Source organism: Culex pipiens, chromosome 2 (assembly GCF_016801865.2).
Source record: "Culex pipiens pallens isolate TS chromosome 2, TS_CPP_V2, whole genome shotgun sequence".
NCBI classification, from domain to species: domain Eukaryota; kingdom Metazoa; phylum Arthropoda; class Insecta; order Diptera; family Culicidae; genus Culex; species Culex pipiens.
The window spans coordinates 189,570,243-189,591,452 of NC_068938.1; the positions used below are offsets into that span (position 1 = coordinate 189,570,243).

Sequence of the window (21,210 nt, forward strand, 5' to 3'; positions counted from 1 at the left end):
TTATTCCCAAGTTATTTCCGTCTGCTCGGGTTTACACAGAAAATTTAATTGCGTTTAAACACAACCATGATTATTTCGATATATTTTTGGGACCAACTAAACTTATTAAGGAAACAGCATGTTATTTATTCGAGCACCTAATGTTGGCATTTCAGCACTTTGAAGTAAAAATCTGGAGTTTTTGTTTTTTGAATAGGTCCTATTAACATATGAAACACAATAGTTTATAGGACCTTTTTGATTTTTTTTTAGAAATAAAGCATTAACAATTAAATTTCAACTGAAATTTAGTGAGCAATTATTTTGCATCAATTATTTCAAAAGTATTGCAAATTAAGTTGTTTAAATGGTAAAAATCAGCAAATTGGATGGAAATAGGACCGAATCATTACCCTGCCAAAATATGAAAATACTCCCAGGATGTCATTCTTTTTTTTTTGCTGTGAAGTTAAATTTTGAAACGAAAAGCTCCTTACATAAATTTTGATAAGGTGCTCCATTTGATGAACCTGCTACCTGAATTATTTTTTAGATTTATCAATATATGCATTCGATTAAAAAAGTTGTAAATGATGCTAATGTCAACACATACACATTGAGGAAGATAATTTTGCAAGCAAATATTGAAGCTCCTGAAACTAAGGACAGATTAAACAAACGTGTTTCAAATCTGTTGAAACTTTTAGGATAAGAAGATTTCACTTGATAGAGTGCAATGTGTCTCAAGTTGATGATAAGATAAAACAAAACTTGTGATGATGAAATGTGTGGTGTCTTTCACAAAAGAGTGAGCTGATCTTAGCTCGAGGCCTAAAAACGTGACGTTGACTTTTTAAACTTGATCTGGCTTTGCTCAAAATCTGGTTTCCTTTTCTGTAGGATAAGGAATAACGTCAGGTTCAAAAAACTTCTAGAAGATATCCCAATTAAATCACAGCCAGTCAGATATTAGGTCATACCTTTTTATTCTCCAGTTACCAAGCCTAATTGTCCTCACTGCTGAGTACGTAACATGGTAAACAATGATTCGCACGTACGTAACATGTGCGTCCCGTCGCATAGCCCCGCAGAGACAGCCAGACATTGAAATGTCCCAGTCTCCACGGATCATCTGTCTTATCAGCTGCTGCTCATTCCTAGGCCGAGGCTGAGATAGACAATTATTTTACTGCTTTCTCTATCGCTCCTCTTAATACCAGACCGCAAGCAGTGTTGTGGTGCACAATGAGAACATTACACACAGTCACAAGTGTGGAAATTGTCTATAAATTAAGCGCCCTGGCCGAGGCTGGCACTCAGTTGTCACAGCTTCCTGGTGCGTTACAGCCGGCTACTCATCTGCTGGACCCGTTATCTCCAACAACCCGCAACTAGTTTCCGAGAAACCTTCACATTCCACTAACCGCGCTGAACTACAGGCTTATCAACGCAGCGGAAAAGTACGGCCTTCAAGAACCTTCATCTGCGCGTCAAGAATCTTCCTGGGATAGACAGACTGTCTGTGCGCGAGCGGTTTTTCCAGCGATCCCAGCCATGAGTGCCAGCTGACAAAGTTGAAAACGGTATTGAAGCGATTTATTTGGCCCAGCTTATTTCAACGGAAAAGGGGCCACCGAGTCAGCCGCGAGTTATGAGAAAAGTTTCGAATCAATCACTCTGTTTGGTCCATTCGTACAAAAAGCGCCGCATTAAGTGTAGTAAGAGGATTAGAAGAACTTTTAATTGCAGTGACAATATTTGCAATCGAAAAACTAGTTGGATTGAACAGTTAATGAGCAGTGATAGTTGTATTTGAAAAAGTTATTGTGAGCAGCTGTGACTTTTGTTCAAAAAAGGTAAGTTGGTAGTTTTAAATATTGTTGGCCCATTATACAGGTGTTCTTATGAAATCTTAAAGTTAGCGATATTTTAAAAGATAAAAATTTCAGTAAACGAAATTGTTTAGATTTAAGTGAAATCATTGTGAATGTTTTTGCTGTATATTGGCCAAAACATGGTGCAGATTTAAACAACAAAAAATGTTACTTCCAAATTTATGTGTAATTTGATGTAGATCACGGTGTGTTTCCTAGAACAAACTTAAGATAAAAAAATTTGGCACCATGAAAGAAGGGCTCTTTCCAGACATTTTGCGGGGTCCGGCGAAATATTTCGTTGGGGGGTCTAGAGCCACTTTTTTGTGAAGATTTTTTTCGATTTCATAGGATTTTTCCTCAGAAAAGTCGATGGAAATCGATGGGTTCATGTTCATATCCATCAACTTTCTTATGAATTTGTATCCGGGCAACCTGTTGCTGTATTTTCATGACAAATTGTACAAAGAAGTCCCGCCCGTGTGGATCAATCGGACCGCGCACTGGACTCACAATCCAGAGGTCGCCGGTTCGAATCCCGCGGCGGGCGCTCTAAAATTCTTTGTGTAAATATAGGTATTCGGCGCCGTCGCTCCGTGCCATACTTTCATACACTTAGGAGCCCAGGGCGGCGAAGTCCTTGTAGATAAAAAGGAAGACACTAGTGGTTGGTACTAGCAATGGTGACCGACAGCTATAAAGTCAACTTCGTTTTTGTACAAAGAAACGATTTTTATTCGGTCGCTTGAGGTTTCCAGCTTGGATTTTAGGGTTATTTCAAAGAAAGCTAGAAATGTGGTGAATTTGGGTTGGAAACTTTTTATTTGAGGTCAAATATGTAATTTAGAGTCTCTTGAGGCACTTTCATAAGAAATTTGATGGATATAAACATGAACCCATCGATTTCCATCGACTTTTCTGAGGAAAAATCCTATGAAATCGAAAAAAATCTTCATAAAAAAGTTGCTCTAGACCCCCCCGACGGAATATTTAGCCGGACCCCGTAAAATGTCGGGAAAGAGCCCTTCTTTCATGGTGCCAAATATCAGACTTGCCGAATTATTATCTCAATGTTCTCGGAAAAATACACCGTGATATTACATCAAATCAAACATAGACGCAAAAAATTACATGTTATTCAGACAAGAACATCGGATCTCCAAATTTCAAAAAGACATGACAGCTAGAAAAATTTATTAGCCAATACATGGTCTCAAAATACATAGCTTAAAAATGAAGTCTGATTGTTTGTGCTTCAACCACGTGGTCCTTGTAATCAAGGCCTACTTTTACAACCGCATCCGTTCCTTCAGCTCAAAGTTGTGACCATTATGGACAATTGTATCAGGGCTGTGGAGTCGGAGTCGGAGTCGGAGCCGGAGTCGGTGGAGTCGGGTCTTTTTGGAGACCTGGAGTCGGAGTCGGAGTCGGAGTCGTCAAAACTCGAATAGCTGGAGTCGGAGTCGGAGTCGGAGCTGGCTAAATTTTATGAGCTGGAGTCGGAGTCGGAGCCGGAGTCGTAAAATTCTGATAGACCCGGAGTCGGAGCTGGAGTCGGAGTTATCAATATATTTTATATAATTTATGAACTTATTTATTGTTCAATATTTGTTATAATTCAGGTTAGTTACCAATTTTTTAAATTTATTTATTGAATCGCGTGCACTGCGTTGACATTTTTTAATCAATTTATTTTTTGGATCAAGATATTTATCAGATGTCATGTTGTTTTCGAAGCATTTTTATTGCGATTGGAAAGCTCTTATTGTGTTATTTCACTAAGATCACAGCATGATAATCTGTTGATCCTCGTGTCAATGTTTGTATACACTAAACTATAGTTTCATAACTCATACAATAGTAAACAATTGTGGCTGCGTAGTCAAAAAATTAAAACAAAGTTAAATAATTCTTTACTGTCTCTTTATGCTTGTATTTACAGTAATTAAAAAAAGTATTTACACCCCTTGGGCCCTATGCGCATTTTGTGATGAAACATGTAAACAATTCAAAGTTTGACAAAAACCTAGTGCTACGTTTTATTCAGAAACTCATGCCGAACATTTTGCTGCAAAAAGCACATAAAAAGATGATTTCTATAAAAAGTTCTATAACAAATACTATTACAAAAATAAAAAAGGTGCTAAAAAAGATTAAACACTTTCCGAAAATTAACATAAAGTAATTTGTTGACAAATACCCATAAATCCAGCCCCCCAACTTCCAATTGGCATCTTTGACCGAAATAAAATAATTTAGATTAAATATAAAGTTTAATAACTACTTAGTATAAAAGTTTATATAACTCTGGAAGTTCTATATAAAACTTTTCTTAACTTAATTTTGCAAACTTTTAATTCAACTAAATGTCAATATATTACCATAGAATTGCTAAGATTCTAAGTAGATCCTTTTTTTTATAGGAAAATAAAGGTTCACTATCGGTACTAGCGAAAAAAAAAAATATTTAAAAAACATTTGTAAAATTGACATTAAAACTCTACTAATAATTTATCAACTAATATACTGCCCCTGATCGCATAAATGTCCCATATGCATTTTCATCGTTTTTGAGTTATTGATGCAGTTTGGTTCAAAATCGTGTGCTCTTTCAAAAGAGCCTATAACATCCAGTACTTTTTTCTAAAAATGAAAAATGCGTTTTTCTCAGCTTGCTGTTTTTACATATGGGACATTTATGCGAACATGGGCAGTATATCAATCTACTTCTTGAAACGCAACATGCTCGTTTTGTATGTGAAGAAAAATAAATCAAAGTGTCCTGCTGAAAACATTTGAAACAAACAAAAAATATCGAAAATAAGTTGCAACTAATTTTGAAATAATCATTGAATTTATTAGATATATCGATTACCTCATCCTTAACTTTTTACGGAAATTGTCATAACTCTGAAAAGAAAACAGTTAGAGTCCCACTTTTTGCATTAGGTCTTTTAGAAATGTTATGCAAAGTTAACAAGATTTTCAACAATGATCAGTTTAGGTCTTGTTAACTTTGCATAACTTTTCAGGACTTAATACAAAAAATGGGACTCTAACTGTTTTCTATTCAGAATTATGACAAATTCAGTAAAAAAAGTCGAAGCAAAAAATGTTTGCGTGTAGTGGATCCTTAAATAATATCTTTGAACAAGTCTATTTTTTAAACACCTTAAATCGGGGTGATATAATTGCTATAATTTTAATTTAATTTTCAAATTTTAGAATTTTCTCATTATGTATATGTTTAAAGTGTGTACTGGGCTGGATCACACAATTTCCATGTACGTCCTCTGAAATAAATTCAAAAGAGCTTTAAAAAATAGTGACTTTGAAAATTGTCTATTTCAAACCAGGGTATCTTTGATAGTTACTGTGTTTCTTCAAAATTTCAGCCTAAAATTATGCAAATTGATTTTATATGTCAATTCGATATTGAAGGCTAACTTTCTTTTAATATTGCATTAAAAAAAAGTACAATTAAAATTTAGTTAGCTAGCATATAAATTAAAAAAAATGAAGGTAAATTTAAAGTAAAAATTTCAAAAGTTCCAATTTTTCAAACAACAAAATTTAAATTTATTTAGAAAATTGTTGTGCTGAAAATGTGTTAAGATCTGAAGATATTTATGATTTTTGTTTATATAACGCTGAAAACATGTAACATAGAACAACGAACACTTATCTACCAAGCTTAGTATGGTTCCATACCATTCATTTAGTATAAATAATTCGTATTTATAACTTTGCAAATCACCCCGAACATAAATGTCACCCCGGTTTACAGTATTCGCGCAAGTGTGAACTGAAATGTGAGTGATGTTATTAATTCAAATTTATAAAATATTTTTAATGAAGATTAGGTGTCGGAGTCGGAGTCTGAGCCGGAGTCAACAATTTGTGGAAAGCTGGAGTCGGAGTCGGAGTTGGAGTCGGCTAGAGTTGGAAGGCCGGAGTCGGAGTCGGAGCCGGAGTCAGCAATTTGTGGAATGCCGGAGCCGGAGCCGGAGTCGGAGTCGGTTTAACTCAGAAAGCCGGAGTCGGAGTCGGAGTCGGAGTCGCTTGAAATATGACCCGACTCCGCAGCCCTGAATTGTATGATCGAATTCGGTTTCAAAACGAAATTTATATAATAAGGCTGGACTGCGAATTGTATGAATAGATTGGTTCAATTTGATTACACGGAAAAAAAGTCAATCCTTGAAATCGTGAATTTTGTTCATGAATTTGAGAACCATGAACCACGAATATATTCACGTTTATAGTGCAAATGCACCATACTCAAGAATAAATTGCTTCGTGGTTCTCAAATTCGTGAACAAAATTCACGATTTCGGAAATTGATTTTTTTCTGTGTAGAAACATTCTGCACTTTAAAACTTCTTTGAATAAAAATTGTATAAGTTACACGGATAGAAATCCTGTAAGCAAATTCGGTTACTCTGTGTTGTTGAATTCGACAACATGGAAATGTTCCCAAAATCGTCAACATTTTTTTCGATTTCGAACAACAATGTTATCGATTTTGAAAACATTTGCAGCGAAATCGAAAAAAAAGTTGACGATTTTGTAAACATTTCAGTGTTTAACTGGCAAAAATAAACCATTGTACACTTCTGATTGAAGACAAAAAATCAAAACACTAGTTATCGAAGCATAAAAAATGAATATTGATAATTTTATTGATAACTTTTTTTTTTATTTTTTTTCAACCTTCGGGAAGTCGCGTGTTTTGGCATCTCATACAAGTGTCCTTACAAAGTGTGTAGAAAGTACACGTACGATGGGTTAAAAATAGTTTATTCTTAAATCATATTAAAGGAAACGTGTTTGACATGGACTGTGGCAATAATAAGCTAAGATTAAGATTTTAATTCTTCATGAAATTATTAACAACGATATTATTCACATAATTACGGCTGTAACAAGAAAGAAAAAGATAAGTGCAACTATAAGTGAACCCCCTTTCCAAACACTCAAGAAAAAGTAGAGCACCTGCATTTTTTCCATAAACACCGGTAGTGCTTGACATGTGAAGTGTGTTTACTGAGTGTATATTATTGTTGGCAATCACACTCAGACAAAACAAACCGAGCAGACAAAGTGAAAGTTTGTTTTCCTTACTAGAATTACTGATAGTAAACAGACCGCTGTATGCTAACATGACATGACAATAATTCAAAAACAAATAGCTGATCACAAATAGAAGAACATGATTCTAATAAAAGCTTTGCCAACTAGAACGTTGCAGTTTAGTTTGTAAACATGCTACTTTTCCTTGTTGCATTCTGTTGCACTTTCATTGTAGAGAACGAACGTGCACTTTTCTGCACATTGAGGGATGTGTCAGGAAGTTCAGAAACTATTTGATGTTGTTTCTTGTTAAGTTTGTACACAGTTTTAAAAATTTTAAAGTTGGAATTGTTAAAAAAAGCACCAGGAAGAAATTAGAAACAAGAAAAAACATCAATTGTCACGCAAACAACAATAAATTTAGCATATTTTACTATAGAGAGTCTCATTAAATCTGTCGAATGAAAACAAACAAACAATCTAGTATGAATTGCAAACGCTATGCTAATCGAGTGGTGCGCAACTATGAATATGGATGAGATGAAAACAGAGCATATGCTTGTCGTTTCTGATTTCCTTTCTGGGGATTTGCACGTTTCCCTGGAAATTCCACTAGTGAGGTTTAGTGGAAAATGTGAAATACTGTAGGATCATTTTCTCTTACTTCTCGTTGAGAATAGTCATTTTTTGTGGAAATTGAATGGTTTTTTTTGTTTATAATTTCATAGAGGGAAAGTTTCATATGCTCTTTAATTTCGTCGCATCAACATGTTCAAGACAGTTGGAATCAATTCAATAAGGAAACAAATTAAAACTTATTGAAAACTAGAAAGCTAAGAGTCAAAGTTGAAAATTTTACTAATTTTAAGTAATTTAAATGAAAATTTTAATGAAAATAATTTGCGATTGCTACATTTTGTAATAATATTTTAATATGTTTCTGATTTTTTAGATTTTTTTCATTTATGTTTAGTTTGAAATTTGTAAATAGTGCTTACTAACACTTTTTAAAAAATGACAAAAAGATGGTTTAAGTTTCTAATGTTTCATATTTTCAACATTGTTAATCCGACTTTTCGTTGATTAAATATAAATTTTGCAATAATGAAATTTGCGAAACATGTTTTTCTCTAAGTGTCACTAATTTTTATACATTTTTTTTTCATTCTTGATGATATCTTGGAAATTGTGGATCTTATTTTTAGAGTTACGTACACAACAATGTAGGGATTATCAATTCTAAAAAAAATGAAATCACATATTTTACTAAAACAAACAACAAATTATACAATTCTTGCTCATTTGATAAAAGTCGTGGCCTGTAATTCGGCAATGAAAAAATAGAAAAAAAATAAATGTAGGGAAATTCCTCAACGATTATTTTTCAGGGTGAAAAAGTTTGAACTTTTTATTTAGAATAGTTATATTGTAACCTGAAAACGGAGCATTTTATCAAAATCTCACAAGTACTTATTGATGGCAATTTTAAATTCGAAATCCAAAAATGTTTTGAAAATCATTTATAATAAATTATTGATAGTTTAAAAATTTACATATATTTCAAAAAAGCAAAGCCATGCAAAAAATCGTCTGTCAAACACTATGATTATAAATTGTGATTGTGAATGTGTGAAAATTGTGTGCGTTAAATTTGTGAAAATTGGCAAAGTCTATGAAATTGAAATTGAAATAAAAATTAGAAGAAATCCTTCAAATTAATATTAAAAATAAACAATAGATCAAACATCTTATTAAATAAGGTTTTTATTAGATTTTAATTCAAACCGCTGATCCATACAATTGAATAAAAAATATCATGATCTATTGAATTCAGGAACTTAAAGGCAAAAAACAATTTGTCATTTGGGTTTGTTAAAAATAAAAGCAAAGGAAAATAAAATAAAATTTGTTTTGTAATGCTTTATTTTTTCTTGTTTTTAAGAGATCTTTTTTAAAAAACTAAGATAAATTTCATAAACAATTAATTCAAAAGAAGCTTATAAATGCCAAACAGTTATTTCTGTCAAACGAATGATGGTTAAAATTATAGATTTGTGTTTCAAGTTCCTCTTCTGATTTTTTAAAAATAAATCTGCAAAATTCTTAAAAAAGACAATTCTTTATTTCCTATAAAAAATCATTTACCAGAAATGTTTAATGTTGTTATTTTATTACAAAAATGTCTTCGAGAATAAAAAAAATCAATGAGATTCCTCTTCATCAAATAGGATGGTTTCATGATTTGAAATTTAAAGATTTAATGATTTAAAGATTTAAAGATTTGAAGAATTAAAAGATTCAATGGTTTAAAGATAAAATATATAAAAACGAAGGGTTAAATAATAATGCCCATGAAAATTAAAATTTATTTTGATAAACCAATAGTAATTATACATTCAGAGGAAATTGAGTGAAATCAGTGCAGATACCGGTATTGTAAAAAAATGATAAATATTGAGGTGTTGTATACAATTAACCAAAATTGAAAATTTGCACAGATTTGGCTGAAAATTTCTCCACCGCCTAGAGATTGAATTAAATATTCTTAAAACGTATTTTCAATTTACATTCAAGTTGATAAATATGAACGTGATGAATTTTAAAAATAAAAATTGAATGCATCTCAGCCTAACTCAAGCTGATAAGTCCACAATCAGTGAAGTCACCGTTCGAAGGCATCCAGCAGCATCCTCCAAAAAGAAAATAAGACTAAACAAAGTTCGAGTAAAAAGCTCGTTTCTCCCCAAATCAGCGCATACAATATTTCACCGATTTCTACCAGTCATTACTCAGAATCAGTGTCTTAAGGTTCGACCAAAGGAAGCAAAAAAACTCAACAATTGATTACACCACATCGCATCGCGGCCCCGTATCGCGCGCGCTCCTCGACTTTTCAAGCCAATGCCGGCCGGGGTTCTGAACCACACCCTGGACAAACACTCAGGAGTCAGGAGTGCTTCGGTACTTGAGTTGCCCAGAGGTGGAGTTCTACCCCGCGACGCATCAGTCCTGGGCGAGCCTTTCCGTTGGACAGTTCTTCTTCGTAGACTTGCCGTCGTCCGCGCGCCTGAAGCAGCTGAGCTGAGTGGATTAATGCAGTGTGATTAGATTATTAGTCAACGGCTAGTTAATGACACTACACTGGATTAAAACTCCGCAGACAGGAAGTTTAACTATATTAAAATCCAATTGTGCAAAAGTGGCGTGAGTGTTTAGACGACAATTTGATGAATGAAAGGTAGCTTAATTTTGTGCCAATTCGTTTCGAGCTGTGAAATGCATATAAAGACCTTGCAATAAGTCAAGTGAGTTCAAATTTTCAACAAGAATAGCTGCGTGGAAAAGGTGCTGTGATAAAAACAAAAACTTTCATCAATTTTCTAAGCACATGTAAGTTGATGTTTAAACGTTTGATCTCTTTCAAAAGTAGGATAAGATATTTAGAGCTAAAACCATAAGCCACATGCCTAAATTGAGCCTAACAATGAGCGTGATTAGACGCGACAGTGGTTGATACTTTCATTTATTAATTAATTTACAGCCAAGCTGTAAAGGATCTCAAAGTCTGTATTTTTTTTGTTTTTGCATAAACCTGTCTCAGCAAAACCTCAATGATCATCCATAAACCAGGTGATCTTTTATTTAAAAAAAAGGTTGTGTAAAGTTCGCTTATTTTGTATTTTTTTTTTTTTAATTTATATCAACAATTTTAGTCCGTCAATACAAAACTGTTACTTTAAAAGCATTTTATCGAAACTTAATTGTTCTTTTAACACTGGAGCACCCAACGCATGTCCAACTTACACGGACTAGCTAGTTTCCGGGCATAAATCAACCAATCGGGACGGTTCTTGTTTCCAGTGTTTTGTAAGGATGTCTAGATGATCGTAAAATTTGCAGAACTCGATTTGATCAAATCTGTATTTTTTTGCGATCGAAAACATCGGTCCAATTTTTTTTAGACGACTGCCTCCGCGGAGTTTTTGTCGATTTTTTTTAGCATGCCAAAAAAAAGTTTGAGCGATGTTTTTGATCGCAAAAAATACAAATTTGATCAAATTGAGTTCTGTAAAGCGCTAGGATCCTTACAAATCACTGGAAACAAGAATCGTCCCGATTGGTTGAGTTATGCCTGAAAACCAGCGAGTTGAAGTTACCGTTCCACCTTTTTTTAGGGCTTGAGAGTTGAAATGTTAATAAATTTTAATGGACCTCAAATCAGATCGAACGGAACAAGCCCAGCATAAATCTATTTAGTCTGTTCCGACAATTACCATTGTGACAATAATTTTATAACACACAGATAATTGTTCAAAATTCTAAGTTGGTATGTACACGAGATGGTAGGTCAAGGAGGTGGTTTTAAGAAGATCATTATGTGAGTGATGCAATAGCATTGCCTCAGTAAGAAAGAAACACTCACTTTTGTAAATCTTCATTACTTCCAAAATTTCCAAAATGTTCAACATTTCAATTTAAAAAAAATTTAAACCAATTTTAGATTTTTTTAATATCAAAATTTAAGTTATTTTTTTCTCTTTAATTTTGATTTTAAATATAAAATTTTAAAAATGTTTTTAATTCATGACATTTTTGAAGCTTTGGTTTTCTTCCATTGACGAGCTACGATCGTAATATTTAGATCGTGATGCTAGAAATAAAGATTGAAATATTACGCCCGAGTGCAATAATCACCAAGCTTACGTGTGTCAGCAGTTATTACAAATCTAGAAAGTTTTCCCTTCTTTAAAGAAGGGAAAACTCTACTGACTGACACAAGTTGAATTTTACCTTTAAAAGAGAGGAGGTGAGTTTTTCTTTCTTTAAGGAAGGGAAAAATTAATTGACTTGTGAAAACTGCTGACATAAGTTTAATTTTTCCTTCTTTAAGTAAGGAAAAAAATTCTTGACCACTTACACAACTTTTTGAATTTGTTATCACTAGTCAAGAGAGTTTTTCCTTATGGAAACAAGAAAGAAAATAAGGAAAAAAAACTTTACAAAAATTCCATTTTTGTCACCTTAAAACAATTTTAGAAAGTCTTCTTAAAAGCGATTCGTATAATATTTTTTGTTGAAAATTTAAATCATCATGCAAAATGAGCAATATGCCAAAGGTCTAATATGTCAAATGGAATAATACCAATTGCTCCCATAATCCAATTTTAATTTTTACAAGCATTTTTCTTCTTTGGGTAATTCTCCGCCAACTCACCCAGCAGTTGCCCCGACCCCTCTTTGATTTGCGTGAAACTTTCATCACGAATCGTAATCACGAATCCGAGCTCCGTTTGTTGATACCTCGTGACGGAGGGGCGGTACGACCCCTTCCATTTTTTAACATGCGAAAAAAAAGTTGTTTTTCAATAATTTGTAGCCTGAAACGGTGATGAGACAATTACAAAAATTTTGATATGTAAACATAAGGGGTTTGCTTATAAATATCACGAGTTATCGCGGTTTTACGAAAAAAAGTTTTGAAAAAGTTGGTCGTCGTTGATCATGGCCGTTCATCGTCACCTGCGACAGACACGGATGACGAAACAAAGAGAAACCAAAAAGCATTTTTTTTCAAAACTTTTTTTCGTAAAACCGCGATAACTCGTGATGTTTACAAGCAAACCCCTTATGTTTACATATCAAAATTTTTGTAATTTTCTGCTCTACAACTTTGTAGAATATTGTTGCACTCTAAAAAATAACCCTGCGAAGTTAGAAAAAAAACACGAAATTGTAAAATGAAAAATTTTGTTCTAAATGGAAAAATGATCCTTCTGGGTCAAAGAAGATTCGAAAAGTACATTAAATTTCCCATAAAATGACATGTTCCAAAAAATTGTACAGTCGAGTAACAGAAAAAGGCAGAATTTTTAAAACTTTTTTAGTGTTGTTTTCGATGAAAAATACGTTTTTCCGGAATTCTGAGTACGCCATCAAATCGGGCGTCCAATTTAACATAAAGTCTCTTTGACACCAAATTTCTATCTCATCACCGTTTCAGGCTGCAAATTATTGAAAAACACCAACACCAATTTTAATTTTAGCAAGCATTTTTCTTTTATGCAAAATAAAAATAGCATTAACGGAAAAACAAAAAATAATTATTCGGCACAAAAGCAAAAAAAAAAAAAAATTCGCCATTTGCCTGACAAATTTGACAAGACTGAAAAAGAAGGGAAATTTTTTAGAATAATAGAACGAGTCACATGCCGAATTAACATTTTCTCTTAATTTCTCAAGAATTGTTGACAAAAATAGAAAGGAAAAATTCTTGGTATGGATAAAATTACTTTGTCCAATTTTTATATCTCCGAATTCAAAAAAAATCTAAAATTTGAAATTACTTTGCATCAATTCCTAATATTTTTCGAGAAAGAAGCTTTTCTGGGGAACGGTTTTCTGGGGAATGGTTTTGGAGGAATGGTTTTCTGGGGAACGTGACACAATCGTAATATTATATAGTATTTCATAAAAAATAAATAAAATTTATTTTACACCCAGACCTTTTACACGCAGCTAAATTACTTTTTTTTTTGCTGTGTGCTCAATAAAAAAAATCTGTCTCGGGAAAATCGAGATTGATGCACTAGAGCAATTCTCTACGAAATGGGTCTTTTTTTCCTTAATTTTAATTTTTGTATTTTTTAATCCGGCTGAACCTTTTTTGTGCCTTTGGTATGCCCAAAGAAGCCATTTTGCATCATTAGTTTGTCTAAATAATTTTCCATACAAATTTGGCAGTTGTCCATACAAAAATGATGTTAAAAAAATGTGTGACTTTTGAAGGAATTTTTTGGTCGATTTGGTGTCTTCGGCATACACGGTAAAAAAATACAATGTTACATGAATACATACAATGAATACAGAAATGATACACGGTAAATTTTTTTGATGATTTTTAATTTCACTTTTTGTCACTTGAATTGCAAAAAAAAAACGCTTTTTCTATATTTTTTTTATATGTTTTCGGGGACATCAAATGTCAACTTTTCAGAAATTTTCAGAGTCTGCAAAAAATCTTTGACCGAGTTATAATTTTTTGAATCAATGCTGATTTTAAATAAAAATCCAAATATTAGTCGCAAAATTTTTTCAATTCGCAATCAAATTGTATGTGAATGTATGCAATCAAAAAGTACTTTAGTGAAATTTTGAAAAAGTGCACTGTTTTCAAGTTATAGCGATTTTTGGGTTTCTTTTTTGAAAATAGTGGCAGTTATTCATTTTTTTAATTAGTGCCCATGTTTGCCCACCTTTGAAAAAAGTATTTTTGAATAGCTAAGAAAATTCTCTATATTTTGCTTTCTTTGAACTTTGTTGATATGTCCCTTAGTTGCTGAACTATTGCCATGCAATGGTTTAAAAACAGGAAAATTTATGTTTTCTAAGTCTCTCCCAAACATGCCACTATTTTCTAATGTTGATATCTCAGCAACTAATGGTTCGATTTTCAATGTTCGAATATGAAATATTCGTGAAATTTTTCGATCTTTCCGAAAACAATATTAACCTAACATTTCAAAAGGGCGTAATATTGAATGTTTGTTGTTTTTTTGTCACCCCTTCCTTTTTGAACCTTTATCAGGGTCGGGAACAAAAACTTAATTTTTTTTATGCAAATGCCCTATTTTGTTTGATAAAAAATGCCATTTCGTTACTCTAAAATCGTAGTCAATCAAATAAAAAAAAAATATGTTATTCACTCGATGATCTCACAATTATAAAAGAGCTTTTCAAGCTTCACTTTAAAGAAAACCGCCAACGGAAGCAACTTGACAATTTTTTTCATGTGTTTAATGTAGATTTAATATTCTGGCAACAGCTGTTCTCATTTGATAATGCACGGGAGAGTGCTCCCTTGTCTAATGCGATTAGGCCAAATTTCGCGTCGCTGTTACTAACCTAGGAGGAGTGTCAAAACAAATAAAAAAATATTTCGCTTAATTAGACGCGGCTATTCTGAATGTCTGATGAGGCTGTTGAAGTGGTTGTTGCTGGATGATGACTCGATTAACAAGGAATATTGATAAGAGCAGGGCAAAAAACTGCCTCGATTAGTCATCTTATAATTTGAACATTGTGATCATCATGTCATACAGTTGTATTTTTAGTATGCAGAATCTTGATATCTAGACGACTTTTAAATCTGGACAGAAAGAATTCGACGATGCAAATTATAAAACAATTTAAACAAGATAACTACAATCAAGTGTTTGTTATGATAAGTTGTACAATTATCTGAATCAGTATTATCTATTTATTACGGAAATAAAAATGTCCAATAAGAAAATTTAGCTGCCTTTATCTATAGTCAAAAACCTAACAATTCCTCAATTCCACAGCCGTAGCAGCCAAAAGCCTAAAAGAAAACATGGGAAAGGTTAACAATATGCTATCAACGTTCAAAGGTATGATCGCATAGTACGAGAACTTTTCCGGACCTGGTGCACTAAATTTCCGGCTCTGCTACTAACAACACCACTCTGTAATTGAGCTGTTTCGTCCGTGATGGCTCGAACCGAACTGCACAAACTCTCTATCACGCTTTGAGGATCTTCACCTCCAATCTAAAACGTGGCACTACATGGTTTACAACTGTTCCCTTCCCACTCTCACTCTGTCTAACTAGCACCTCTCTTCCAATCTGTTTATGGCTAAACTCGACGGTGCAGTAAACACTGGCGATTGGTCAAATCTTATCAGTCGTTGGTCTGCAACGTCCCATATCCCTCTAGTCTACCACCGGAGGTCTATCTCCGCTAATGTCTAAAGAAACACCTCAACCTTAACACCCCAAAACAAAACCCGTCAATGTACCGCCGGTTAAAATGTGCCCTAAATCTCGTTGCAGCCAGCGTCCTCGAGAGCAACACGATCTGGAAGCACCCGAGGCAAGCGGCCCAGAAGGACCGGAAGGACACCAACCGGGACCGGCGAAAACGGAAAAACTCGGTCTGCCAGCAAAAGTCCGAGCTTGAACTCGACAAGGTTAGCGTTGGTCAGGACGTCAAACGCGAGGAAGAGTCCGCCCAAGATCAGGACCACGGTGGGGAGGAGGACAACAGTATGGTCGCGGGAGTCGTTAGTAACTTCCACTCGGACCGGCGGAACGACCCGCTGGTCCGGGAGATGCTGCGGACGAGGGAGCTGAACGCGAAGCGCTACCCGGAGGACTACTCGCACGTGTTTCGGTGAGTGTGAATGAACTTGGCTTTTGTTTTGGAATGGGAAAGTTCTACCCGAGTACTGACTTATACGTTTACCAACTGCCGATTGAACAGACCAACGTACGACGTAGAACGTGTCCGTATCAGTGATGAACTTTTGTTGATAATACGAGTTGTGTAATGAGCGTCTGGTTTTCCAAGACGGCTAACAAGTGGCACTCTGTTGCATAGCTGTGGGCGAATTGAAAATCGGATTTTCCTGATGTTATGCAAGAGATAGCTGGCAGGGAAATTAAATTACTGAGGGCTGAGGGTGATTGGATCATAGTATAATTGCCTCAATTCGAAGAGCGCATTTTATGAAGTTTGAATAGTCAAATGAGTCATATAAACAGCAAAAAATTCTTCTAGAAAAGTGAGAAATACGTAAATTTAAACGCTATTAATTCTTCATTTCAGCACCAAATCCCGCTGGGACCTGATCCGGATCGCGTTCGTCATCATGGGCATGGAGTTTGTGTACTCGGCGGAGACGGCCTTTGTCACGCCAATTCTGCTCGGAATCGGCGTTGAGCACCAGCTGATGACGCTGGTGTGGGCCATCTCCCCGTTGATCGGGTTCTTCCTGGCACCCATCCTCGGAACAATCAGCGATCGTAGCCGTTCGAGCTTGGGTCGTCGCCGACCTGTGCTGCTGGGACTGTCCGTAACGTTGGTCATTGGATGCGTGTTGGTGCCGTTTGGAGAGAACGTGGGGAAGTTCTTTGGAGATTTGGGCGAGGTTATACCGGAAAGTTCGATGAATTTGACTGAAATTCTGCGATCGAACCTGTCGGCGTTTACGCCGTACGAGTTTTATCGGGTTGATCAAGAGATCTACAACCACGAGATGCACTACAAGTGGGCGATCTTCTTTACGATTCTGGGTACACTGCTGCTGGACTTTAGCGCGGACACCTGTCAAACTCCGGCTAGGGCGTACCTGTTGGACATTTGTTTGCCTGAGGATCACGGTCGGGCTTGTAGTACCTTCTCGATCATGGCTGGTATTGGAGGCAGTCTGGGATATGCTCTCGGTGGTTTCAATTGGGACAATACAACATTTGGAGAGATGCTCGGAGGCAGCATCAAAACCGTATTCACGTTAGTTACGATCATATTTGTGATCGGTTTTATCCTAACGATGACGAGCTTCCGCGAGATCCCGTTGCCCCTCATGGAGAAGGACGAATTGTTGCGACCGTTGACGGAGTCAGCGATCAAAGCTGAACGTGCCAAACTGAACGATAAGATATACTACATCAAGGACGTCAGCATGACGTTTGCCCTCCAGCTGCAGACGATCCAGACTCCGGATAAGCCAACTCCACAAATCATCAGTAATGCGTTGACCGAGCTTGAGAAGGGCACCACTGTGGAGTCCGACGAGGACGAAGCCGATGTCGAGGAGGTCTCCAGCTCGATGAGCTTGACGGACTTCCTGAAGAGCATCTTCATGATGCCCAAATCGATCGCGATCCTCTGCTTTACGAACCTTCTCTGCTGGATGGGCCACCTAAGCTACTGCCTCTACTTTACCGACTTCGTCGGCGAAGAGGTCTTCAAGGGAAACCCAGCAGCGCACTCTCAATCAACCGAATACCAGCTATACTTAGAGGGAGTCCGTTACGGATGCTACGGGCTGGCGATCTACTCCCTGGCCTGTTCGTGCTACGCATTCACCATCGAGAAGCTGATCAAGGTTCTCCGAGCCCGAATCGTGTACTGCGGTGGACTGCTGATCGACGCCACCGGAATGCTGCTGATGGCTCTGTTCCCAAACAAGGTCACCGTGTTCGTGTTCAGCGCCACCGGAGGAATCGTGTACGCGTTGCTGTTCACCATGCCGTTCCTACTGCTTGGCCAGTACCACGCCAAAGGACAGGTAAGATCAGTCACGATCAGCTCTGCGAGTTCCTAACCTAACCTCAACCTTTCTTCCCGATTTCAGTTCAAAGTGAGTCGATCGAATGGTGGAGCGGCTGGCAGCACTGCCTCGGTGGACAAACCGGAGCGGAAACGAGGACTGGCAACGGATATAGCCGTGGTCGGGGGAATGATCTTCGTGGCGCAGATCATCGTATCGCTGGGAATTGGATCGTTCATTTCGTTGTTGGGGTCCACGACGGCGGTCATTTATGCGGCGGCACTGTTCAGCTTTCTGTCGGCCATCTCGGCGACGCAGGTCGTGTACATGGATCTGTAGGAGTGCGGTGGATTAGTATGATAGAGTCTAGTTTATTTATTTGAGGAAGCATTTTACATTATGTACGATGTAATGTGATACTTTTAATTGTACTACTGTAAGTTAAGAACCCCATGTTTGTCTGTTTTATTAAATATCTCATTGAAACCTTTACAAGGGTGTCGTCTTTATTTTGAAAGAAACATTAAGTGGTTGTATAAAAGCCAAAATCGAGACAACTCTGTACCCCCTAACCTACACTAAGATGCATCTCAGTATATCTCGAGAGCTGATAATACCTCAATCGGTAGAGTGATGGTAAGCAAATCATTTTGCGGGCAGCATCCATCCAAAATAAGTGCTAGAGTAACGATTGTTAATGGCGTATATGTAATTTCCTGGTAGCTGTAGCCTCAAAATGTTTCCAGTCCAAGTCTGCTAAAACAAGATGGTACTTGTCACAAGCTAGTACACAAGAGATGTTGTTGATTTCACCGATTTCGACCGGTCATTATTCAAAATCAGTGCATTGGATTACCTTATCATCTTGGTATCGCTCTCTTGGCCTCATCAAAGCACTTCTCCGAAGGCTGGTTCAGAGCAACTCCCGTACAAATAATGTGCAGCGGTCAGGATTGTTCGGCACCTTCATTCGACCATCTTCAGTCCGGGGCAAGCCTTTTCGCTGGGCGGATGAAACTTTGAAGACTTGCTGCCGTTTAGTTCACCTGCTGAACACCTAAAGCAAAGAAAAAATCGGAGAGGAAATGGCTCTCAAATCGGTAGTGACACGTTGGATAACGCCTAAGGCAATTGAGAACGCTCATACAAAAGCCTCTCATACAAAAAATTGAAGTGAACGCGAATTGATCGCGACAAACTCAACAATTTGGAACAGTGAGAACTAACATGACCCGGTTAGTAAAACCCGAATGAACGCCAATAAATGACACTCAGATGAACTGATTGAATGAACACAAAAATGAGATGGTGAGCGTTCGAGTTCTTATATTAATTCTCACTCTCACAAGCATGTGGACTAGCTAACAATATCAACACAGTGAAAAGGTGGGAGGGGTCTAAAGAATTGTTATATTTTGTTACGAAAAAAGAAGAAGAGAAGAAGTGTAACAATATGTTTGTGTAACGTAAGGGAAAAGTGCATGCGTTTTGCATTGCGAAGGAAAGGTTTTGATCGTTATCAGGGAAAGTGTGGTGAATATGTTATCAACGGTTATGTTACGTATTAATTGAATGTTCTTTTTACAACATAAATATTAAATTGAAATCAACACTAATACGCACACGTACGTGCGTACCTGTATACGAGAGCGCTTATCCTCTCGGCTCTCTGTCAAGAGCGAATTGAGAGCGGAGTTTTCGTGACGCTCTGATGTGGGTGTATAAAAAGACCTGTCGAACTAGCCAATCGAGTAAAAAAAGTTGAGTAGAATTAAAGTGTGGAATTGCAGTGCAATAAAAGTAGTAAGCAATAAATTTAAATAAAATCTAAATAAAATTAGTGGCACAAAAGTGCAGTGAATGAAAAAAATACAAAAGCATTTAAAAAAAAAAGACTATGATAAATTAATTTTCAAAAAGAATTTAATATTTACCCATTGATAACATTGTTCAAAGAAACAACTTTGATTTATTTTCATAACATTTAACACTTTTTATTATTTTTTTACAAAAATGATTTTTGATAAATTCAATGTGCACGCGTTTCTGGGGACCCATCAAGTCTTTACAGAAATTTTGGTGGGTGGTGTAATCTATATTTTGAGAAGAGATTTTCTGATCGATTTGGATACTTCAGCAAAGTAATCTTAAAACATTTATATGAAAACATCTGATTCTTAGATTTTATTATTGAAAGTCAATTTTAAAACTTTGATATTTTTAATGTTTTATGTTTTTAAAGACGTTAGTATTCAACAATGGCAATACAGTTAATTAAATACTCGAATAACCGAAACCTCGATTATCTGAAGTTTGATTATCCGAAGTTCGATTATTCGATGGTTTGTATGGGAAATCGGATCATTGAATCATGAACATCTCATAGCATAGCATAGCATAGCATTGGTTTAACTTTGGATATCAAATGATGAACAACCAAAAAAAAAAATCGTTTTAAAATTTCTTCATTTTACATTTGTATAATGGATGCCTACTAAATTACTGAATGCGATTTCTCAATGTTTAATCACCGCCATTTTGACCGTCATCTTGAACCTGATTTATTTAAATTACTTTAGAGTAGTTTAGGGGTCATATTTGGGTCATACTTAAGCTCAACAATCTAAAATATGAACATAAATAAAAAATGATTAGGTTATCCAAAGTGTTTTTTTTTTCAGGCCTTCAGATAATTGAATCTGGACTATACTGAGTAAATACTAAATAAATTACGAAGTCTGTAGATATTTTACAAAATATGAGCTAGTAAGTCTGAAGTCTATGGCAGAGTTATTTCTAGCATCCTAATCTGTCATGCTTGAGCTGTGAGTCGGTACATTTTTTGTTGTTTTGAAGCACGCCAATGATGAGTGATGATGCTGCATTCGATGGAAGAGCAGCTGTCATTCAAAAGTTATGATAAGTTGGCTTGATAGATAAGCGTTCATCATGGTGTACTTTGATCTAGAAGTCACGCGAACAATGAATGAGCAGTGCACGTGCTTTGTTTATTGTTTGTATGAGTTATTTGGTGACTTTTTGAATGATTTTAATATTTTTTTAAGGTTTGACTAACATAATTTCTAACTATGTTTCCAGGAAAAGAATGATTTTGTTTACAATATGTTGTGATCTGTATCCAATACTTATTGTTAGTAAGGAAATTTTCATACAGTAATAAATATTTATTTTTGTTAAATAATATTGATAT

The 21,210-nt window shown here is 35.7% G+C and overlaps 1 protein-coding gene across 3 annotated transcripts; it reads left to right on the forward strand.

Annotated features, from left to right (window-relative positions):
- The first annotated feature begins 1,282 nt into the window (after positions 1 to 1,282).
- LOC120428600 (proton-associated sugar transporter A-like) lies at positions 1,283 to 18,491 on the forward strand. 3 transcript variants are annotated; one of them, XM_039593623.2, is made up of 5 exons: positions 1,283 to 1,835; positions 15,269 to 15,334; positions 15,778 to 16,117; positions 16,553 to 18,017; positions 18,084 to 18,491. In XM_039593623.2, exons 2-5 carry the CDS (start codon positions 15,298 to 15,300, stop codon positions 18,336 to 18,338), a joined length of 2,097 nt encoding a protein of 698 aa, XP_039449557.1. In that variant the 5' UTR covers positions 1,283 to 1,835; positions 15,269 to 15,297; the 3' UTR covers positions 18,339 to 18,491. The 3 variants fall into 3 exon arrangements, with proteins under 3 accessions (XP_039449557.1, XP_052564058.1, XP_052564057.1); XM_052708098.1 differs by lacking the exon at positions 15,269 to 15,334 and having other exon boundaries at positions 1,284 to 1,835; XM_052708097.1 differs by lacking the exon at positions 1,283 to 1,835 and having other exon boundaries at positions 15,231 to 16,117.
- Positions 18,492 to 21,210: the final 2,719 nt, after the last annotated feature.